We start from the raw sequence: 25480 nt of genomic DNA on the forward strand, positions 1-25480 counted from the left end.
ACAGGGACTAATAGTTCTCTTAGGGCTGATCTAAACCGGGAAATGTTTTGCTGCAGCTGATATTATTGGTTGCTGTGAAGAGGCGAGTCAATACTTGAGTGTAATGCAGCAGTGGTGATTGGAGCCCATTGAATCAAGCTAGTTGTTACTGAAATATTATTGTTTTTTTGCATTCCGTCCAATATTTATTACTGGCAGATGCCATGCTTTTTTGGTTCAATAAAAACAAACAGCTTGAGAGCCAGCATGCATATAGCTCTCTGTCTCACGTCCTTCATACGAAAAGTGTATATACTGCAGGAAAGAAAGGAGGATGAATCCGATATGTGTTATACATTATGAAAGGAGTCTTTGGTAAATGGAAACAAGGCAACCTCTGAAATCAATACAGAGCTGAACAGCAAAAAGGTAGTGGATGGAGAGAGAATACAAAATAGTCTCCTTCTCCAGTTTCCCTCATTTATTCTCTACTTTGAAAAGCTTTACATGTTGTTTTGATATCTGTGGGGTACATACTGTAAGAACAGATATCAATGTGACGTTATTGGCTCATACATTTATTACCTCTCGCAAACCCCATCACATATAGCTCCAGTAAATTCCTTGGCTGGTTAGATAATGTGGAAATGTTGACAACAGCAAATTTCAGCCGAGTGAGTGATTTAGGACTTAGCGACTGACAGATAGTATGAGAATAATGTATGTCCGCATTTTTGCCTCAGTGAACAGAACTTCAGTCACAGTCTTTTGAAAGATCTTGTCAGTTTTTTTGCCTGGTGAAATTATTTTAAGCTTGTTTGAAATGTAAGCCATACAGTTTACAAAAGCTATTTGGTTAATACATTGGGTTTTTCCTAGTTTTTTGGAGTCTGTGTTTGAAAATACATTTTCCTTTACTCTTCACCATGTAATCTCAATTTGAAGGAAACCCACAAGTAGGTTTGAAAGGGTTGCTATCATTGACCGGAGAAGTGAAAAGCAAAAATGCACTCATTGCCTATGGTTGTTCAAAGTAATGGTGATGCAGGAAGCAGCGGTATTATAAATAGTAGGCCTATATCCCAGATTCATCGACCTTGTCCTTGAGTTGCCTTGTAATTGAGTTCTGCACTTAGATTGCTTATGCAGGCACTATAATCCATCTACTGTATAGTTACAGTTGAATTGCATATTGTGTAATACACTCTTATATGTCCTCGGTTATGAATAGTAATGACCTGTCTTGAATGGTTGTGTTTATGCTGATGATACAGACACTGTGTTGTGTTTATTAGTTTTGAGATGGCTTGACGATGCATGAAAAAAAAAAATCTGTTACATGGTAGTTTAATCATCACAGAAGTGCCTCTAGGTCCTACACAAAAGCTGTTTGTCAAAACCAGCTGCTTTAGTCGAAAGTAGTAAAGAGAGAGAGAGATCAATTACATCATGTCCCTTCTCTCCGGCTTTTAACTCTCTAGTGACAGAACTAAGGCCCCAGCCAATTAAAATTATTATGTAAAGATAACAATGTCCTTTATTTGGAAAGGTCAGACTTTATGAACAAAAGGACATAAAGTGTGTATACCATTACGCACACGCACCTTCTCTCACACACACACACACGTACTTAGTCCTACTATACAGCAAATGCCCCATGGCTTCTTCCCCAGCAATTTGAATCTAATCAAGAGAATGCTGGGAGGGCCCTCAGGAGATTGCCAGGTTCCAGGGTTGGCTAGTTCAAATAAAATCCTTGACATTTGGAAACAAACCAAGTGCCACCAAGCAGTAATTGCATGCGACCACGGAAACACACATCTGTGGTGTTTGTGTTTGAGGAGGGGGCTTTCAATCCCTCCCTTTTGAAGTATTAGTCATGTGTAGTTAACTGGCTCTGTTGTCTGTGAAGGGCGGCTGTATTGGACTATGGTACCAAATAGGGCTGGGCTGTGGACTCCAAATAGGAGCAAATGGTGTCAAATGGAGGTGTGCCACCTGGCCCTGTCCAATATAAATTTTTGTAGGACTACTCAGATCATATTTCATATCAATAATTATCATCGACAATGTCAATGATATTGATAATTATGATATTTATTATTATTAATATCACCCAAAACCTAGTACATGTACAGTACCTCATATAAAAAGCCCCATTGTTATGTTGTGGAATGTTTGAGTAGGTGCTGCTGCAGAATGCCTACATTCAACACCTCATTATGCATAACACCTCCGGCTGGATATTTGCCAAGTAATGCTACCCAGGGATTGTTCAACGAATTCTAATAGCTAAATATTCAGTCTATACATACTGTATGCAGAGTGAAAGAGAGAGAATAAGAGAAGTAGGGAGAGAGAAGGGAGGTTGAATGAGTGAGTGTTCCATTTCTTTATGATTTATCTTTCCTTTGCCCTGTTCTAGCAGTTTTGCCAACTCAACCTTACATTTCCGTAGATGTGTTGCAATGCATACATGGTGGATTTTTATGATTATATGGGCCAAGGGGTATATTTTATTATTTCACATCTAACAGGACACGGTTTGGGCTCAATACTAGTATAAGTTAATTTGTGGAATTTATTTCCTTAATGCGTTTGAGCCAATCAGTTGTGTTGTGACAAGGTAAGGGGGTATACAGAAGATATCCCTATTTGGTAGAAGACCAAGTCCATCATTATTTTAAGACATGAAGGTCAGTCAATACGGAACATTTCAAGAACTTTGAACGTTTCTTCAAGTGCTGTCGCAAAAACCATCAAGCACTATGATGAAACTGGCTCTCATGAGGACCACCACAGGAATGGATGACCCAGAGTTACCTCTGCTGCAGAGGATAAGTTCATTAGAGTTACCAGCCTCAGAAATTGCAGCCCAAATAAATGCTTCACAGAGTTCAAGTAAGACACATCTCAACATCAACTGTTCAGAGGGGACTGTGTGAATCAGGCCTTCATGGTTGAATTGCTGCAAAGAAACCACTACTAAAGGACACCAAAGAAGAAGAGACCTGCTTGGTCCAAGGAACACGAGCAATGGACATCAGACCGGTGGAAATGTGTCCTTTGGTCTGGAGTCCAAATTTGAGATTTTTGGTTCCAACCACTGTGTCTTTGTGAGACGCGGTGTGGGTGAACAGATGATCTCCGCATGTGTATTTCCCACCATAAAGCATGGAGGAGGAGGTGTTATGGTGTGGGGGTGCTTTGCTGGTGACACAGTCTGCGATTTATTTAGAATTCAAGGCACACTTAACTAGCATGGCTACCATAGCATTCTGCAGCGATACGCCATCGCATCTGGTTTGGCTTAGTGGGACTGTCATTTGTTTTTCAACAAGACAATGACCCATCACACCTCCAGGCTGTGTAAGGGCTATTTTACCAAGAAGGAGAGTGATGGAGTGCTGCATCAGATGACCTGGCCTCCAGAATCCCCCGACCTCAACCCAATAGAGATGGTTTGGGATGAGTCGGACCGCAGAGTGAAGGAAAAGCAGCCAACAAGTGCTCAGCATATGTGGGAACTCCTTCAAGACTGTTGGAAAAGCATTCCAGGTGAAGCTGGTTGAGAGAATGCCAAGAGTGTACAAAGCTGTCATCAAGGCAAAGGGTGGCTATTTGAATATAAAATATATTTTGATTTGTTTAACACTTTTTTGGTTACTACATGATTCCATATGTGTTATTTCATCGTTTTGATGTCTTCACAATTATTCTACAATGTAGAAAATAGTAAAAATAAAGAAACTGGTACTGTATATGTTTTTTCCGGTCATAAATTGCATGATATACATAGCGAGATCAGCTGATAGATTTTAATGGATTGTCTGGGGTTTTCTCTAACAATGTTACCACATTTTCTACCTAAACTGCCTGTTTCTGAATGACAAGACTGCCTTAAGTGGCATTTCTTACATGCTTGTCTTCCTAAAATGAACAATCCTGGGAAAACTGCTGCTTGAATTTACGTGTAAGTTGCTTGTTACAACCTGTCAATCTAGATGTGAAAATCTCTCAGTTGCCTTGACATTTGCTTGCCCTTTGCCTCTGCTATTATCAGTTCACGTCATACATAAAGTATTATTAATTCCCCTATCCAAGTGAAATGTGTCATTATCAGGGGGTGTGTATGGGTTTAAACTATATTTGTTTGAAACTAGGGCTAACTGTTTGTTTCTACATTTGTTTTGTTCCAGGCCAGGAAGATGACGGCAAGAAGGTGCTGGTGCTGAGCTACCCCCAGTACTGTCGTTACCGCTCGGTCCTGGCCCGGCTCAGAGAGCAGCCGTCGGCCCTGCTGACGGACCACACCGTGCTGGCTCTGGGCGGCATCGCCTCCCTACACGGCACCACACGCATCCTCTACTGCAGGGACACCTTCGAACACCCCACCCTGCTGCAGAACGAGAGCGTCTGTGAAGAGTTCGGTAAATCCCAAAGCGCTAGGGTGCAGGTAGTAACTGCTCTGTTTCAAAAGGTTTTCTCAAATTTTGCGCCGACGGAACACCACCCAGGGTGGGGTCACTTCTACTTTGATTCAAGTCACTTCAGGGGATGAATTGAAATTCAATTCATGATTTCAAAATTGCTCTATATGGACTTGAGATGATTCAATTCACTTCCTAAATTGACTGAATTGAAATTGAACTGACCCCAACCCTTCAAAACACACCAGACTGATGAGTATCATTGGTCCTTAAGATAGTCTTTCTTAAAAAAAAAATGTGTTTCCACAAAGAGCACTGTTGTATAGCTTAACTCACAGTAATTGTGGAACTGGTCAAATGTTTTGGAGAGATTGTCAGTGTGGGTAATTATATTTTAAAAGAGAAGCGAGGAGGTGAGGGGAAACTGTTTTACACCTAGGAAAATACGGTATGAATAGCAAGCTCACATCCTGCTGCTGCTCATACTGTTGGCTCATAGTGCCAGCGCCGATTAGTGTTACACCACATTCAGGCACAAGTCTTTTTCACACTGACTGAAATTCCTATATGTAAACACCACTTCTCTCAATACGCCACATTAATGTGTGTTTTATTCGTGTTAGGAAATATTAAATTCACCAATGATTAATCCAGATTTTTATTAGGTCAAGTGCCAGGGGCAGTGAATAATGGGCCGTTGTTAAAGCTAGAAATGTATTTATTTACTTTTATTTTACCTTTATTTAACTAGGCAAGTCAGTTAAGAACAAATTCTTATTTACAATGACAGCCTACACTGGCCAAACCCGGACAACGCTGGGCCAATTGTGCGCCGCCCTATGGGACTCCCAATCACGGCCGGTTGTGATACAGCCTGGACTCGAACCAGGGGGTCTGTAGTGACGCCTCAAGCAATGAGATGCAGTGCCTTAGACCACTGCACCACTATTGTATTTATGCTTTTCCAATGCTAATCCTGACCTTTATCATTGGCCAAATCTTTTTCTAGGGGTTGCCCCTTTAACAGACGTTCTGTTGACAAACCGCCACCTCAGGGCGTATGGACATAATGTCATTTGTGTAACTGCAGAATTACTGGAACACTGCTGATAATTACAACTTTGCTATCTAGAGAGGGCCAATGAGTGACACTGTCATTTATATAAACTTGAAGGTTTATTTTGGTTTGGTTACTCAAGGGCCTAGTAATAGCAAGGCAGCTTGACATGTCAGACAACTTTCTTCCGATTTCTATATTCATGTAGCCTCATTTCTACCAAACGGAGAGGATATTGACAATGTGACTATCACATATTATTATCACATTTTCTTTGAAAATACTCTTCTGTACAACCGCACAGATATGACAGAACAAAAATGGTTAATTACATAACATAATCTAGAAAGAAAAGTTTGAAGTAATATTAGCGTTCCAAGGCTGTTCCTCTGAGAGATAGATAGATAGATAGATAGATAGATAGATAGATAGATAGATAGATAGATAGATAGATATATAGATAGATAGATAGATAGATAGATAGATAGATAGATAGATAGATAGATAGATAGATAGATAGATAGATAGATAGATAGATAGATAGATAGATAGATAGATAGATAGATAGATAGATAGATAGAAGCAGTATGATTACCTTTGCTCTTTGGGAATCATACTAGAATTGTAATTCTGTGAGAGAACATGTTATCGTGAGCATTAGTATAATTACCTGCCTGGCAACTGTGGATCCATGCTTTCAGAATATTGTGAGACATGTTATTCTTATTTTCCTGTGACAAAGTAATAATGTTGCTTACCCTCCCTGCCCCCACCTCTGAGAAACATAATACCCATTGCTTAAACAAACAGTGTTTTGAAAGCTGGTGAGGCACTCATGTTTGAGGTGAAACTACAGGCTCATTCCTTTGTTTAGTCTTTTATTCTAACTGCTATGTCTGGAAAGGAAATAGAATCAATATCTATTTGTGCAAAAATGGTTGTTATTGTTTGCCTGTTTGGGATGTTTCCACTCATATTTGGTTTTATGTTCATTAAAGAGGAGCATTTTCTGGAATCCATCTGAATTATTTTAGTAATCCTCGGGGGGGCGGGGGATTTATTGCTGGATATTAATGCTTACAAGATGCATAGATCCTAAAGAGATTCTATTTTTAACATATTGTGAAATGGAGGACACTCGCTCTGGAGTGTAAACTGTGTTAATGTTCCTGTAAAAGCACTGTAGCATGGCCAGGATGAGGCCAGAATGTAAACACACTGATAAAGGAATGATTTCCTTTGTGTGCTTGTGTCACTCCCCTCCACTGAATCCCAGTAAAGCTGGAGATTGCCTAAGACAGGCCCATTTTATCCTGCTAAACTGTTAACATGTGCTCCCAGATAGATTGGGAGAATTTCTGCTCTGAAACCTTTTTTCCAAGCTAAGATCAGGATATATAGCTGGCACTGTTTTTGTGTATTTGGGTAATCATAGAGCTTTCATTTTCTCATATACACTGAGTTTTTCCATAAGATGTTAGCAAGAACCTCACATTGGTATTGAACTAAAAGCATTTTCGGTCCACTGAATTAGCATGACTGTGTGGTGAAGCATAATATCCCATATTTTTCATCCTAATTAGAAACATACAGGACAAGCTGCCCAGATGCACATTATTTCAGGCCTTTAGTCTGTACAGAAAAAAGCCTGGAGAGATATCATTTATCTGGACAGAGCGAAGAGGGAGAGGACTTTCACAGGCTCTTGATGTGGCTTCATTCCTACACAACACATCTTATAGAGGTTGAGGAGTAGCATGCTGGAGCCTGGCGTCAAATCCATGAGTCATGAGTGATGATATTTTACACCCTTGTAGTTTGTATTTTAAGTATGTTGTGAGGGGGCTCTTTTGTGCCTCATATTTGCAGGTAGGGGCATGTCGGTCTTTTTGAACATAGTTTATGAGTATCGTAAATAGCATCATTCTTACTTACACTACTCTCTCACATCCTCATTACAGTACAATGGAGGAAGGCCTCTGTGTTAGTCATCGAGGGAAATATCTCACTATTTCTCAGAGGAATAAATTGCCCTACAACCAGACAATAGGTAAAGTGGAAAAGCATGCCCTGACCTATTTGAAATTAATATGATTATTTATAATCACCATGCTGGAAGATTTTACATGACACAGTCGCAACGATAGCTCTTTGGTTAACTCAATCCCATCAAATGTAACTGGAGCGTAATCTATGAGAATAAATATGGTTTATTGATGAATGGGTGTGTTTATCCGTGCATTCATTTATTTATAGGTCGCTGTGATTTCTCCCTTCCGGTAATGAATAGCATAAGTCTTGAGCTCCTCCACTGCTCGGTAGTTATATATGAAACAGATTGTTTGGTTATTTAAAACCCCAGACCCATTTAGTTTTTGTTTCACTCTGTCAATAGCAATAATCTGAAAACGTTTGAAGGTTAGCCCATTTTTTGCAAATCCCATATTACGTAATTTTGTCTGTTTTACATTCGCGCTCATGGAAAGACATGCCATATTTGGGACAGCCCCTCTGTGTGTTGTTAGGCTTGACTTTCATCCTTAAAAGTATTTTTTTTCTCTTTAAACAATAGCTATTAAACGACACTGCCAACTCATAGGCACTAGGCAAATCTGAAACTGGACTTCATGTAAACTCTCCAGATATGTATTTTTAGTTCATGACACTATTAATATATCTGTTTTATAGTTTCTAATTATATATATTTGCTAATGGGACAGGGCAGATGAGATGTATGGTGGTGGGGTGGGGGCAGAACATTTGTATATTAAAATCACGCACTGTGACTGGATCTAAATGGAGTAGGGTGATGTTATCAAGATTGAGGTCAGAGTTCAGTGCAATCCTTACTCTTCTTGTCAGACTTGTTTTGGTTTAAAGCTGGCAGAGTTTAGAGAATGATGTGTGTTAATGAGTCCCAATGACACACTGCAAAGAGCATGAGTGTGTCATATGAAGAGGAAAGTGGACAGAAAGAATGAAAGGCAGAGAGGGAGAGGGAGAGATTTAGGTGCGCTTAAGTTACATTTTGATTAGCATATGCATGATTCTGAAAGAGTAAAGAAAACTTGTTAATCTCTACATTTTAAATTAAATTGATTGTATTGTACATGTGGGAATGGTATAGAGGGAATTCAGTGCTTGAATGTACTTTTATATTAGTGTACATTAGTGTACACTCAAGCACAACAATTATGAGTTTGCACAGCACAAAGCATACACATTCACACCCTCAAACACACTCCATCCAATGAGAATGATATCATAATAAATGTATTTGAACAGTTTAATTGGCGCTTCCTGGAATCACTCCGTTTCACTTCATTTGATATGATGAAAGAGTAATGTTCCCTCCCAAAGGGTGCATACACAACACTGCATAAATAAAGCTGCAGTGGAAAATGACAGCAATAATAAACAAGGCAAATTCATGTGCACTTCTGCAAATTTTAGTTCAAATTGCTTTTTGTTTATTCGCTAATCATGTTAATTAGCAGATCTTGTTTTAAGTAAATTGAATATTAATTCTAGAAAAATGAAAGAGCATGGTATTCAGTATAAGTAAAGTATCAGAGAGTTGTTGGGTAAGATGTGACATTTTCTCATTTAATTATATTTCCCAGAAATATAATCGATTTTCCATTGAATTTATGTGACCTATCCAGGATGGTGGCAGAATTTAATTTACCAATTATTGCGACAAACAAAAGGATAGAGGGTGTTGTGGCGGTAGTTGCATATTGAAATTTGAGCATTTTAAAATGGCTATTGCATTTATTTATTTCTGTTATTCAAATGACATTTGTTGTATTTGTCATTTCCATGTTAAGAGCATGGCATTGTGCTACTTGTTAGCTCACATAAACACAGGCAATTGGAAGCCATCTCATTACAGTATTCAGCTCTGAAAGGATAACAAGCCATCACATTATTTCACTACCTAAACTACCGACTGTGTCACTTACAGGCATACTACAGTAGACTACTTGTCACACTATATTTATGAGCCCCTGCAGTAATAGTAAACCACTTTGATGAGAGGAAGTAGTCATTGTCTTACATCAGATGGCGTCACACCTACGAGACTCTCGTTCCTCAACTGATCTGTCTTGTAGGATGTGGAACTCATCTCTAAAAATCGAGATTTTGCTCATCTGCCTAACACTAGTTCCTAATTCTGAAAACCACTCTGCTCTCCGTAGCTATGACGCACTGGCTACTACGGCAGACCATGCTCGATCGGCTGAGCAAACTTGCTCCAGCTAGCAGCCTAGTGCAAGCTTGTTTGAATGGCAATATGGTAGCTAGTTTGCCAGCTTGTTGATGAAGTTGTATGGCACCAAAGTTACAGGACTGTTCTCAGAAATCACATGTATCTGACTCTGACAGCTGGCACCGTGCCTTGCTACTTTGTAACATTTGGCGAACGCGAAAACGTCGCAAAGAGCAGTCAGCTGTGCTGTAGAACTCGGCGCAGTAATCACGGCAGAGCAGATATCATGAAAGCTAGTTTTTGCATTAGCTAGAACTTCACTACGCTAGCTAACTAGCTAGAGGGAGTATTCAGCATTGAGTGTGTGAACTGGCATTGTTAGCATTCCTGCCTTTCGTTTCATATGGATTGATTTGAGACTGGTTAACACGTTAGCTAGCAAATGTTCATGCACATTTTGAATTTCATACAGTGATGGAAAAGGACTAAATGTTCATACTTGAGTAAAAGTAAAGATACCTTAATAGAAAATGACTCAAGTAAAAGTGAAAGTCACCCAGTAAAATACTACTTGAGTAAAAGTCTAAAAGTATTTAGTTTTACATTTGCTTAAGTATCAAAAGTAAATGTAATTTCAAAAATATACTTAAGTATCAAAAGTACAGATCATTTCATTTTTTTGTATTTATCTTTTACAGATAGCCAGGGCCACACTCCAACACTCAGACATCATTTACAAACGAATAATTTGTGTTTAGTGAGTCCGCCAGATCAGAGGCAGTAGGGATGACCAGGAATGTTCTCTTGATAAGTGCTTGAATTGGAACATTTTCCTGTCCTGCTAAGCATTCAAAATGTAACGAGTACTTTTGGGTGTTAGGGAAAATGTATGGAGTAAAAAGTACATTATTTTCTTTAGGAATGTAGTGAAGTAAAAGAAAGTTGTCCAAAATATAAATAGTAAAGTACAGATACCCCAAAAAACTACTTAAGTAGTACTTTAAAGTATGTGGTTCAGTGGACGATGTCACCTTGGTAACATTTTCGAATGTTAGGACAGCATATTGTAGCCAAACTTATTTTAAGCTATCCCATGTGTTTGTGAGTTATCAGACAGATCATTGCAGATGGCCGTCGCACTAGCTGACGTGAGACAATGACGAAATAGTCCCAACTCAAATATGAGTTACAAAGACTATAGGAATGCAAAGAAGCCCGGGTTCTGTTAAAGAGATAATGATCACTCAACCTCCCCTGTCAGCAGGGTTGGGGAGTAACGGATTACATGTAATACGTTCCATGTAACTGATTGCAAAAAAACTGTAACTGTAATCTGTTACGTTACCAGCAAAAAATAATTTAATACGATTACAGATACAATTGAAAAACTAGATTACTTCTAGAATTACTTTTAACTTCAGAAAGGATGTTTGCGAAAAAATGATTTGACACCTTTCTGTTTTCTCAATGATATTCAAATCAGCATTGAAAAAAGGCGCAAGTTTAAGTTTGTTCTGCCTGATCGAGTCTGACCACAAGTCAGAGACCAATGATGACATGCCAAATGTGTTTGATGGATCGTGGGAAAGAGCAGGAATAGGCTTTTTTTTGTAGACTACAGTCCAAGCTATGTCTTCCAATGGTATGTGCTGTCGGCATCCAAAATTATCCAACTTGAATAAACGCTTGGAGGTAAGGACGACAGCATTGTTGTAGCCTACGGGTGATACGGATATAACTTATTATTGATATCTACATAGTGCATTGATGTGGCTCACACTACTGCTCTCTCATTTAGCTATTTGCACCTTAAGGATTGTGGTTGTTGTGGATGGCTGTTCACAAATGTATATGTGCATTTTAACCCAATAATGGTTGAATTGAAATGTAAGCTGCTTATCAATCTTTGTTTTTTGTGAGCAGTGGACAGCCAGTGAAAAATGCGCTTTTGCAACACCTGCATAGTGCGGGAGTTCCTAAGAAGACCACGAGTGGGGCTTTTATTGCTCAATCTAATTAATACTGATTCAAAAACAAATGTCCATAGGCCTAATGGACACATGCTCAAACTCGCACACTTTTTGATAGACTTAAACAGCTGCAAATGATCGAGATATCAAAGTGTCACCAACAAAAACGTGAACAATAGGCCTATAGCAAATGCAGCATATGGCATACATTTTTCACATACAAATAGCACTTTTTGGTAGTGCTCAGATCATGCCATTCCTTGAGAGGAGCATTTATTTTTCAACTCGAAGCAATAAGCCCAATCAGTCCTCCATGACAACAACATAAACAGAGTAGGCAAACGATTCCTTACTTTTTGGGTTATGCACAGGCAAAACAATTTGGCTAATCTACTGTATATTTCCATATTTGAAGATCAAGGGGTATTTAATTCATTAGAATGTCTGGAAATCTGACAGATTTTGGTTTTTAAAGTAAAGATGAAGCCTAATTGTATTATTTGTAGTAGCAGCAATAGGTTAGAAGAAGCCTACATAACCAACCCATTTAGTAAAATGCAACATCAATTTATGGCCATCTATGTAAACTCAAACATTGATTTATCCTGCAATAGATGTCGTTCAATTGGTAATATTCATTTTTGTCTTCTAATGCCTCATCAGGGGAAAGTAATCTAAAAGTAACTGAATGTAATCAGATTGCGTTACTGAGTTTGGGTAATCCAAAAGTTATGTTACCGATTACAATTTTGAACAGGTAACTTGTAATTGTAATGGATTACATTTAGAAAGTAACTTACCCAACCCTGCCTGTCAGTCAGGATTGTCTTTGAGGAAAATAACCACTTAATAACCTTTTACTGCAGTGGGTTAAATCAGGGTCACACAGAGTTTCTTGGTAGTCTTAAATAAATCTACAGTCGTGGTCAAAAGTTTTGAGAATGACACAAATATTAATTTTCACAAAGTCTGCTGCCTCAGTTTTTATGATGGCAATTTGCGTATACTCCAGAATGTTATGAAGAGTGATCAGATTAATTGCAATTAATTGCAAAGTCCCTCTTTGCCATAAAAATGAACTTAATCCCTAAAAAACATTTCCACTGCATTTCAGCCCTGCCACAAAAGGACCAGCTGACATCATGTCAGTGATTCTCTCGTGAACACAGGTGAGAGTGTTGACGAGGACAAGGCTGGAGATCACTCTGTCATGCTGATTGGGTTAGAATAACAGACTGGAAGCTTTAAAAGGAGGGTGGTGCTTGAAATCATTGTTCTTCCTCTGTTAACCATGGTTACCTGCAAGGAAACACGTGCCGTCATCATTGCTTTGCACAAAAAGGGCTTCACAGGCAAAGATATTGCTGCTAGTAAGATTGCACATAAATCAACCATTTATCGGATCATCAAGAACTTCAAGGAGAGAGGTTCAATTGTTGTGAAGAAGGCTTCAGGGCGCCCAAGAAAGTCCAGCAAGCGCCAGGGCCGTCTCCTAAAGTTGATTCAGCTGTGGGATCGGGGCACCACCAGTGCAGAGCTTGCTCAGGAATGGCAGCAGGCAGGTGTGAGTGCATCTGCACGCACAGTGAGGCAAAGACTTTTGGAGGATGGCCTGGTGTCAAGAAGGGCAGCGTGGAAGCCACTTCTCTCCAGGAAAAAAATCAGGGACAGACTGATATTCTGCAAAAGGTACAGGGATTGGACTGCTGAGGACTAGGGTAAAGTCATTTTCTCTGATGAATCCCCTTTCCGATTGTTTGGGGCATCCGGAAAAAAGCATGTCCGGAGAAGACAAGGTGAGCGCTACCATCAGTCCTGTGTCATGCCAACAGTAAAGCATCCTGAGACCATTCATGTGTGGGGTTGCTTCTCAGCCAAGGGAGTGGGCTCACTCACAATTTTGCCTAAGAACACAGCCATGAATAAAGAATGGTACCAACACATCCTCCGAGAGCAACTTCTCCCAACCATCCAAGAACAGTTTGGTGACGAACAATGCCTTTTCCAGCATGATGGAGCACCTTGCCATAAGGCAAAAGTGATAACTAAGTGGCTCGGGGAACAAAACATCGACATTTTGGGTCCATGGCCAGGAAACTCCCCAGACCTTAATCCCATTGAGAACTTGTGGTCAATCCTCAAGAGGCGGGTGGACAAACAAAAACCCACAAATTCGGACAAACTCCAAGCATTGATTATGCAAGAATGGGCTGCCATCAGTCACAATGTGGCCCAGAAGTTAATTGACAGCATGCCAGGGTGGATTGCAGAGGTCTTGAAAAAGAAGGGTCAACACTGCAAATATTGACTCTTTGCATAAACTGAATGTATTGTCAATAAAAGCCACTTATGGAATGCTTGTAATTATACTTCAGTATACCCTAGTAACATCTGACAAAAATATCTAAAAACACTGAAGCAGCAAACTTTGTGAAGACCAATACTTTTGTCATTCTCAAAACTTTTGACCACGACTGTATTTTGAAACAAAAGTATACACTTCACTTATACAGTATGGTTATGGGCTTAAAAAATAAGACACCTGTACCATGTCTGATATAGAGTTGGAATGTATTACATTTTGAGTTTGCATCCCAATATTAAACTTTATATACATCACAGAAGACTGAAATATAACAAAACCGTTTGTCATAGAACCACCGGATTTTCGTGTATTAATTATGAAATTATGAAAAATATTAATAACATTCCACCCATGAGGCCACTAGAGGGTGATTTGGGCCTTTGACTGCAGGAAAGGGCTGCTACACAATTTGTATAGGAAATTAGGAGGTTGGCTGGGTAATAGCATAATGCCACAATGCTACCCCCATATCACCCCCACCACCCCCACCTACCTTACCCCTCGCCTCTCTGTGTTACCTTCACTGTGTGACATTTCTAAATGAGGATGAAAGGCAGAGAGATAGACTTGTGTAAACATTAGACCTTTAGGTTGGGTGGGTTACACCATAGGCTGTTGTTCACGGGGGATTTAGCTCATTTGTAGAAGTCTGTTTAATCCTACAGTACATGTAATATCATGGCCTGACATGTGTCAGGAGTATTGAGCTGCCCTCTGTTAGAGCCTCCTTTCAACCACATCAGGCTCAGTGGCTGTGAAAATGTCACAACAGTGGAGCTACCCAGCAGGAAAAACATACACAATCAGAAAGTTTGCTGCCAGTAGGGATTTTGTTATGTGTTGTTATTTGTTCAATTTTTTTGTTTGTTAGAAGCTTATTGGCTGTAAAGTTGTACATATGCTTGGTTTGCTTCATAATCTGTCATATGGGTTACAGAAATCATGAATAATGGGTGTTCACTAAAATATCATGGAAATTAGGAGGAAAATATGTATGCAAATCCTCTTTCTTTCAACCACCTCCTCTCGCTTCCTCCAAGGGCCCGTGTGAGAACGAATTGGATGGGCATCTGATATCCATAGGGGGACAAAAAAAATTTCATGGGACCTCCTATGTGCACACATTTTTTAAATGGGTGTTATAGTAAAGACCATAGGCAGCGCACAAGTTTCAAGTTTGTGGAAGTTTACAATTTATCCTACCATTTCTACCGATCTGCGTTGCGTGCCAGTTATGAAATTCTATTTGCATAATCAAGTTTTTGTTTCTGAAAATCATTGTCACGTGGTTAATCATAAAAATCGGAATTAAAATGATAAAAATCAAAAAGTTAAAACTCAACTAATGCGAGAGCACCAGCCTCTGCCATATGGACACATTGATACACCGTGATCCATTGGTGACTAAAGAAATGAGTGCATGGAACTCAGAGATAGCCAATAGGCTAATGCAGCACTAGGCCTATAACTTCCATCGTCAACTACATGAACAAAAATATAAACGCAACATGTAAAGTGATGGTCCCATGTTTCATGGCCTGAAATAAAAGATCCCAGGAATCTTCCACAAAAAGCTTATTGCTCTCAAATTTTGGCCACAAATTTGTTTACGTCCCTGTTAGTGAGCATTTCACCTTTACCAAGATAATCCATCCATCTAACAGGTGCGGCATATCAAGAAGCTGATTAAACAGCATGATCATTACACAGGTGCACCTTGTGCTGGGGACAATAAAAGGCCACTCTAAAACGTGCAGTTTTGTCACACAACACAATGCTACAGATGTCTCAAGTTTTGAGGGAGTGTGCAATTGGCATTCTGACTGCAGGAATGTCCATCAGAGCTGTTGCCAGTGAATTTAATGTTAATTTCTCTATCATAAGCCGCTTCCAACGTCATTTTAGAGAATTTGACAATACGTCCAACCGGCCTCACAACCGCAGACCACTTATAACCACGCCAGCCCAGGACCTCCACATCTGGCTTCTTCACCTGCGGGATCATCAGAAACTAGCCACCCGGACAGCTGATGAAACTGTGGGCTTGCACAACCAAAGAATTTCTGCACAAACTGTTAGATACCGTCTCAGAGAAGCTCATCTGCGTGCTCGTTGTCCTCACCAAGGTCTTGACCTGACTGCAGTTTGGTGTCGTAACCGACTTCAGTGGGCAAATGCTTACCTTCAATGGCCACTGGCACGCTGGAGAAGGTGTGCTCTTCACGAATGACTCCCGGTTTCAACTTTACCGGGCAGATGGCCGACAGTGTGTATGGTGTCGTGTGGGCAAGCGGTTTGCTGATGTCAACGTTGTGAACAGAGTGCCCCATGGTGGCGTTGGGGTTATGGTATGGGTAGGCATAAGATACGGACAACGAACACAATTGCATTTTAGCTATGGCAATTTGAATGCACAGAGATACTGTGATGAGATCCTGAGGCCCATGTTTCAGCATGATAATGCACTGCCCCATGTCGCAAGGATCTTTAAACAATTCCTGGAAGCTGAAAATGTCCCAGTTCTTCCATGGCCTGCATACTCACCAGACGTCACCCATTGAGCATGTTCGGGATGCTCTGGTGTGTTCCAGTTCCCGCCAATATCCAGCAACTTCGCTCAGCCATTGAAGAGGAGTGGGGCAACATTCCTCAGGCCACAATTAACAGCCTGTTCAACTCAATGTTAGGAGATGTGTCGCGCTGCATGAGGCAAATGGTGGTCACACTAGATACTGACTAGTTTTCTGATCCACACCCCTACCTTTTTTAAGGTATATGTGACCAACAGATGCATATCTGTATTCCCAGTCGTGAAATCCATAGATTAGGGCCTAATGAATATATTTAAAATGACTGATTTTCCTTATACAGTGGGGAAAAATAGTATTTAGTCAGCCACCAATTGTGCAAGTTCTCCCACTTAAAAAGATGAGAGAGGCCTGTAATTTTCATCATAGGTACACGTCAACTATGACAGACAAAATGAGAAAAAAAATCCAGAAAATCACATTGTAGGATTTTTTATGAATTTATTTGCAAATTATGGTGGAACATAAGTATTTGGTCAATAACAAAAGTTTCTCAATACTTTGTTATATACCCTTTGTTGGCAATGACACAGGTCAAACGTTTTCTGTAAGTCTTCACAAGGTTTTCACACACTGTTGCTGGTATTTTGGCCCATTCCTCCATGCAGATCTCCTCTAGAGCAGTGATGTTTTGGGGCTGTCGCTGGCCAACACAGACTTTCAACTCCCTCCAAAGATTTTCTATGGGGTTGAGATCTGGAGACTGGCTAGGCCACTCCAGGACCTTGAAATGCTTCTTACGAAGCCACTCCTTCATTGCCCGGGCGGTGTGTTTGGGATCATTGTCATGCTGAAAGACCCAGCCACGTTTCATCTTCAATGCCCTTGCTGATGGAAGGAGGTTTTCACTCAAAATCTCACGATACATGGCCCCATTCATTCTTTCCTTTACACGGATCAGTCGTCCTGGTCCCTTTGCAGAAAAACAGCCCCAAAGCAAGATGTTTCCACCCCCATGCTTCACAGTAGGTATGGTTTTCTTTGGATGCAACTCAGCATTCTTTGTCCTCCAAACACGACAAGTTGAGTTTTTACCAAAAAGTTATATTTTGGTTTCATCTGACCATATGACATTCTCCCAATCCTCTTCTGGATCATCCAAATGCACTCTAGCAAACTTCAGACGGGCCTGGACATGTACTGGCTTAAGCAGGGGGACACGTCTGGCACTGCAGGATTTGAGTCCCTGGCGGCGTAGTGTGTTACTGATGGTAGGCTTTGTTACTTTGGTCCCAGTTCTCTGCAGGTCATTCACTAGGTCCCCCCGTGTGGTTCTGGGATTTTTGCTCACCGTTCTTGTGATCATTTTGACCCCACGGGGTGAGATCTTGCGTGGAGCCCCAGATCGAGGGAGATTTTCAGTGGTCTTGTATGTCTTCCATTTCCTAATAATTGCTCCCACAGTTGATTTCTTCAAACCAAGCTGCTTACCTATTGCAGATTCAGTCTTCCCAGCCTGGTGCAGGTCTACAATTTTAACAAGTTCAACAAGTTCAAACAGGTGCCATTAATACAGGTAACGAGTGGAGGACAGAGGAGCCTCTTAAAGAAGAAGTTACAGGTCTGTGAGAGCCAGAAATCTTGCTTGTTTGTAGGTGACCAAATACTTATTTTCCACCATAATTTGCTAATAAATTCATTAAAAATCCTACAATGTGATTTTCTGGATTTTTTTTTCTCAATATGTCTGTCATAGTTGACGTGTACCTATGATGAAAATTACAGGCCTCTCTCATCTTTTTAAGTGGGAGAACTTGCACAATTGGTGGCTGACTAAATACTTTTTTTCCCCACTGTATGAACTGTAACTCAGTAAAATCTTTGAAATTGTTGCATGTTCCGTTTATATTTTTGTTCAGTGTAAGTAAAATACGTAGGCCTAAAGCGACAAATAAAAACAGTATAGGATGCTTTTTTAAATGTGCCTTTAGAGGCCATGCAATTCAGTACTCATCTCTAAAACAAAAGCAATTTATGTCAAAAGAGTCCATATTAATAAAGGAAATGGAAGGACTAACAGTACATATAGATAGCAATAGAAACTGTACCATAGAGGCACAGAATACGTTAGAGGAAAAACATGCTGTGGGGATGTCTTTCAGCGGCAGGGACTGGGAGACTAGTCAGGATCGAGGCAAAGATGAACGGAGCAAAGTATAGAGAGATCCTTGATGAAAACCTGCTCCAGAGCGCTCAGGACCTCAGACTGGGGTGAAGGTTCACCTTCCAACAGGACAACGACCCTAAGCTCACAGCCAAGACAACGCAGGAGTGGCTTTGGGACAAGTCTCTGAATGTCCTTGAGTGGCCCAGCCAGAGCCTGGACTTCTCTGGAGAGACCTGAAAATAGCTGTGCAGCAACGCTCCCCATCCAACCTGACAGAGCTTGAGAGGATCTGCAGAGAAGAATGAAAGAAACTCCCCAAATACAGGTGTGCTAAGCTTGTAGCGTCATACCTAAGAAGACTTGATGCTGTAATCGATGCCAAAGGTGCTTCAACAAAGTACTGAGTAAAGGGTCTGAATACTTATGTAAATGTGATATTTAAGTTTTTTATTTATAATTTATTTATAATTATTATTATTATTATTATTATTATTATTATTATTATTATAATAAATTAGCAAACATTTCTAAAAAACAGTTTTTGCTTTGTCATTATGGGGTATTATGTGTAGATTGATAAGACATTTAAAACAAAAAATCATTTTTAGAATAAGGCTGTAACGTAACAAAATGTGGAAAAAGTAAAGGGCTCTGAATACTTTCCGAAGGCACCGTATTAATATTTACAAAAAAATATATGGGGGATTGGAAATGATGCAGACAGTTACATTAATGGAAGCTACAATCTATCTGCAGTTTTAAAGCTGATCTACCCCCTAAAAAAACAAAACTGTAGAAAATATCCTGATGAAAATTCAGGTTCTTTCAATCACATTCATCTCTCTACTCCGCCTGTCTGCCTCCCTTTCTATCTGACTTGAGCTATCATTAGTTAAGTGCAACATTGTATCAAATCAATCAACTGGGTCCGGCCCGAATGCTAGTGAACTTGCAACATTATATCAACTAGCCTTTTCCGGGACATCAGAGTTTCTGTGCCAGTGAGCTTGGGACAGACAGATTCTTTTGCGCAAGGGAAACATTTTCAGGTATTCTATGACGTTTCCACTGGATATACAGTACCAGTTATACGTTTGGACACACCTACTCATTCAAGGGATTTTCTTTATTTTTACTATTTAATAGTGAAGACATCAAAACTATGAAATAACACATATGGAATCACGTAGTAACCAAAAAAGTGTTAAACAAATCAAAATATATTTTATATTTGAGATTCTTCAAATAGCCACCCTTTGCCTTGATGACAGATTTGCACACTCTTGGCATTCTCTCAACCAGCTTCATGAGGTAGTCACCTGGAATGCATTTCAATTAACAGGTGTGCCTTATTAAGTTTATTTGTGGAATTTCTTTCCTTCTTAATGTGTTTGAGCCAATCAGTTGTGTTGTGACAAGGTAGAGGTGGTATACAGAAGATAGCCCTTTTTGGTAAAAGACCAAGTCCATATTATGGCAAGAACAGCTCAAATAAACAAAGAGAAATGACAGTCCATCATTACTTTAAGACATGAAGGTCAGTCAATCCGGAAAATGTCAATAACTTTGAAAGTTTCTTCAAGTGCAGTCGCAGAAACCATCAAGCGCTATGATGAAGCTGGCTCTCATGAGGACCGCCGCAGGAATGGAAGACCCAGAGTTACCTCTGCTGCAGAGGATAAGTTCATTAGAGTTAACTGCACCTCAGATTGCAGCCCAAATAAATGCTTCACAGAGTTCAAGTAATAGACACATCTCAACATTAACTGTTCAGAGGAGACTGCGTGAATCCGACCTTCATGGTCGAATTGCTGCAAAGAAACCACTACTAAAGGACACCAATAAGAAGAAGGGACTTGCTTGGGCCAAGAAACACGAGCAATGGACATTAGACCGGTGGAAATCTGTCCTTTGGTGTTATGAATCCAAATTTGAGGTTTTTGGTTCCAACCACCGTGTCTTTGTGAGATGCAGAGTAGGTGAACAGATGATCTCCGCATGTGTGGTTCCCACCATGAAACATGGAGGAGGAGGTGTGATGGTGTGGGGGTGCTTTGCTGGTGACACTGTTGATTATTTATTTAGAATTCAAGGCACACTTAACCAGCATGGCTACCACAGCATTCTGTAGCGATACGCCATCCCATCTGGTTTGCGCTTAGTGGGACTATCATTTGTTTTTCAACAGGACAATGACCCAACACACCTCCAGGCTGTGTAATGGCTGTTTGACCAAGAAGATGGAGTGCTGCATCAGATAACCTGGCCTCCACAATCACACGACCTCAACCCAATTGAGATGGTTTGGGATGAGTTGGAACGCAGAGTGAAGGAAAAGCAGCCAACAAGTGCTCAGCATATGTGGGAACTCCTTCAAGACTGCTGGAAAAGCATTCCTCGTGAAGCTGGTTGAGAGAATGCCAAGAGTGTGCAAAGCTGTCATCAAGGCAAAGGGTGGCTACTTTGAAGAATAGAAAATATCAAATATATTTTGATTTGTTTAAAAACAATTGGGTTACTACATGATTCCGTGTGTTATTTCATAGTTTTGATGTCTTCACGATTATTCTACAATGTAGAAAATAGTAAAAATAAAGAAAGACCCTTGAATGAGTTGATGTGTTCAAACTTTTGACTGGTACTCTATGTGATCATTAGGTCATGATATTTTGTTCTTTCACATCGAGGTTTGGTGATTATCATGAGGAACTATTATAATTTGCAATGCATGTTAAAAAAACAGACTTCGTTGACTTACTGTGTGAGGTGAAGAAAAAATGACTGAGAAGCACAGATTATTAGTGGTGGATGTGGTGTGTTAAGACAATCAGAATGAAATCAGACATCCCCAAATGGGCACTTTCCTACATTTGCGCACAGCAGACCAGGTACTTATATGCATGCTCAGGCGTGCGTGCTCCCTCAACATTATCAGGACAGAGGAACCATACATATGCTCATTGCTCACATGGAGCACTCCAAACAAAAGACAATTAAAAAATTGACAAAACTCGTAAATTATGTTTATGAAATAAACCAAAACTTGTTTCTCATAGGTGTAGCAGGTTATGAACTCTGCAAACTATGTTTCCACTCCGAGAATGAGAACGGTAAATTACTGTAGGTAATTAATACTTGCATTAGCAGAAATTAATTTAACTAAATGACGGGGATTAAAGGCCTACTGGTGACATACGTATGTAATGGGGAATTGATCAAAATAAACAATCAAATGCAAACAATTCACACAATGAAACAATGAATGCACATGAATTGGCAGGAGACAGCTGAACGCATTCTGGAGAGCTGAGTGCATGCATTCTGGAGAGAGACAAGCCATATACACTGTTAGAATTAAGTGCTTTGTAACACCAATACTAGTGGCAACTGAGCTGCCACCAACTTGAAGGACACAACCTTAACTTAGATGGAGTATTGAAACACATCATCCTGAGATGTTTTTAAATATGACACTGTGTTGTAACACCACTTAATGAAGTGTTGTACAACACCTTGCCAGGGACTGGGAGCACTAACAGAAACTATTGAAAACACTATTTTGGTGTTTAGTGTCCTGTTTAGTGCAGAATTAGATACCTTCTCTTTTGGTGTTGTTTCCTCTCTCTAAAGCTTCTAAACACCATTATGATGTTTTGAATCCTGTCATTCAAAACAATCCTTTGAATCCTTTTTCTGAAGTGTCTTAATGTTTAACATTGTTTTATGTATTTGATCAGTTGCAATTTTATACCGTTTTGACAGGCATTGTCAAGCACAGTGTTCAAACCACCAGCACTAACTGGAGGTTGAACTGCAAGAATTGACAATCATGAATGTGGGAATGGGTGCTGTCCTCATTGAATGTAAATTTGCCTGACGGTTTGGATATCCATTCATCATGAGCCATTACACCTCATGGCACAACAAGCTTAATACTCATATAGAAATATACACTATATATACAAAGGTATGTGGACACCCCTTCAAATTTGTGGATTTGGCTATTTCAGCCACACCCGTTGCTGACAGGTGTATACAATTGAACACACAGCCATGCAATCTCCATAGACAAACATTGGCAGTAGAATGCCTTACTGAAGAGCTCAGTGACTTTCAATGTGGCACCATCATAGGATGCCACCTTTCCAACAAGTCAGTTCATCAAATTTCTGCCCTGCTAGAGCTGCCCTGGTCAACTGTAAGTGCTGTTATTGTGAAGTGGAAATGTCTAGGAGCAACAACGGCTCAGCCTCGAAGTGGTAGGCCACACAACCTCACAAAACGGGACTACCGAGTGTTGAAGTGCGTAGTGCGTACAAATAGTCTGTCCTTGGTTGCAGTTCCAAACTGCCTCTGGAAGCAACGTCAGCACAAGAACTCTTCGTCGGGAGCTTCATAAAATGGGTTTCCATGGCTGAACAGCCGCACACAAGCCTAAGATCACCATGCGCAATGCCAAGCGTCGGCTGGAGTGGTTGGGCTCTGCACGACTTGCATTCAGTTTTATTAAGTATATGTGTCACGCCCTGACCTTAGAGATCCCTTTTATTCTCTATTTGGTTAGGTCAGGGTGTGATTTGGGTGGGCATTCTAGTTTTTCTATTTCTTTGTTGGCCGGGTATGGTTCCCAATCAGAGGCAGCTGTCTATCGTTGTCTCTGATTGGGGATCATACTTAGGCAGCCTTTTTTCCACCTTAGTTTGTGGGATCTTGGTTTTGTGTAGTGGCTTTGTAGCCTGCAGTACTTTACGTTCGTGTGTATTATTGTTGTTTGGTCTGTGTTCATTTATTGAATTAAAATGTTCGCCTAACACGCTGCACCTTGGTCTGAGCCGTCAATCCACGAGTGTGACAGAAGATCCCACCACAAACGGACCAAGCAGCGTGGCCAGGAGGAGCAGACATTGTGGACATGGGAACATGGGAGGAGATCTTGGACGGAAAGGGATCCTGGACGTGGGGAGAGATCCGGGCAGGTATGGAGCAGACGGAGGCAGCGAGCGAGGATCAACGGCAACTCCGAAGGTCACGACCACGCTGGAAGCCCGAGAGGCAACCCCAAAGATTATTTTGTGGGGGCACACGGGGTGGTTGGCGGAGCCAGGTTTCAGACCAGAGCCAACTCCCCGCACTCGCTTTAAGGAGCGTGTGACTGTTCAGGCACCCTGTTATGCGGTGATACGCACTGTGTCTCCAGTGCGCATTCACAGCCCGGTGCGCTTGGTGCCCACGCCCCGCATTTGCCGGGCTAAATTGAGCATCCAGCCAGGACGGGTTGTGCCAGCTCTACGCTCCAGACCTCCAGTGCGCCTCCACGGCCCAGTATATCCTGCGCCGGCTCTATGCACTGTGTCGCCAGTGTGCCTTCACAGCCCAGTGCGTCCTGTGCCAGCGCCCCGCACTTGCCGGGCTCCAGTGATGATCCATGGCCCGAAGCCACCAGTGATGATCCATGGCACGAAGCCTCCAGTGATGATCCATGGCACGAAGCCTCCAGTGATGATCCATGGCACGAAGCCTCCAGTGATGATCCATGGCACGAAGCCTCCAGTGATGATCCATGGCACGACGCCTCCAGTGATGATCCATGGCACGAAGCCTCCAGTGATGATCCATGGCACGAAGCCTCCAGTGATGATCCATGGCACGAAGCCTCCAGTGACGGTCCATGGCCCGGAGCCTCCTGCGACGGTCTGCCGTCCAGCGTTTCCGGCGACGGTCTGCAGTCCAGTGTGTCCGGCGACGGTCGGCAGTCCAGAGTGTCCGGCGACGGTCTGCAGTCCAGAGTGTCCGGCGACGGTCTGCAGTCCAGAGTGTCCGGCGACAGTCGGCAGTCCAGAGTGTCCGGCGATAGGTCGGCAGTCCAGAGTGTCCGGCGATAGGTCGGCAGTCCAGAGTGTCCGGCGACGGTCTGCAGTCCAGAGTGTCCGGCGACAGTCGGCAGTCCAGAGTGTCCGGCGATAGGTCGGCAGTCCAGAGTGTCCAGCGACAGTCGGCAGTCCAGAGTGTCCAGCGACAGTCGGCAGTCCAGAGTGTCCGGCGACGATCCACGGTCCGGTTCCTCCGGCGACGATCCACGGTCCGGTTCCTCCGGCGACGATCCACGGTCCGGTTCCTCCGGCGACGATCTACGGTCCGGAGTGTCTGGCGACAATCCATGGTCCGGTTCCTCCGGCGACGATCCAAGGTCCGGAGCTTCCGGCGACGATCCCCGTACCAGAGTCTCCACCGAAGATGGCGGATCCGCGAGCGGAGCGGGGTCTACGTCCCGCACCGGAGCCGCCACCGAGGCTAGATTCCCACCCGGACCCTCCCCTAATGAGTCAGGTTTTGCGGCCGGAGTCCACACCTTTGGGGGGGGTACTGTCACGCCCTGACCTTAAAGATCCCTTTTATTCTCTATTTGGTTAGGTCAGGGTGTGATTTGGGTGGGCATTCTAGTTTTTCTATTTCTTTGTTGGCCGGGTATGGTTCCCAATCAGGGGCAGCTGTCTATCGTTGTCTCTGATTGGGGATCATACTTAGGCAGCCTTTTTTCCACCTTAGTTTGTGGGATCTTGGTTTTGTGTAGTGGCTTTGTAGCCTGCAGTACTTTACATTCGTGTGTATTATTGTTGTTTGGTCTGTGTTCATTTATTGAATTAAAATGTTCGCCTACCACGTTGTACCTTGGTCTGAGCCGTCAATCCACGAGCGTGACAATATGTTAGTTGTTGTTTTTTGTCAATTTCAATTCATCCCAGAATAATTTCTTAGTCTGGCTGTGTGTTT

The 25480-nt window shown here is 41.6% G+C and overlaps 1 protein-coding gene across 2 annotated transcripts in view; it reads left to right on the plus strand.

Moving 5' to 3' along the window:
- LOC121571544 (AT-rich interactive domain-containing protein 5B-like) overlaps positions 1 to 25480 on the plus strand; it is an 89304-nt gene that overhangs the window by 25671 nt on the left and 38153 nt on the right. For both annotated transcript variants that reach the window (XM_041883075.2, XM_045222122.1), the window contains exon 4: positions 4179 to 4409. In XM_041883075.2, the coding sequence (XP_041739009.1) occupies positions 4179 to 4409 (231 nt within the window). The remainder of the gene's footprint in view (positions 1 to 4178; positions 4410 to 25480) is intronic.

The sequence above is a fragment of the Coregonus clupeaformis genome, chromosome 1, assembly GCF_020615455.1.
Source record: "Coregonus clupeaformis isolate EN_2021a chromosome 1, ASM2061545v1, whole genome shotgun sequence".
Classification (NCBI taxonomy): Eukaryota; Metazoa; Chordata; class Actinopteri; order Salmoniformes; family Salmonidae; genus Coregonus; species Coregonus clupeaformis.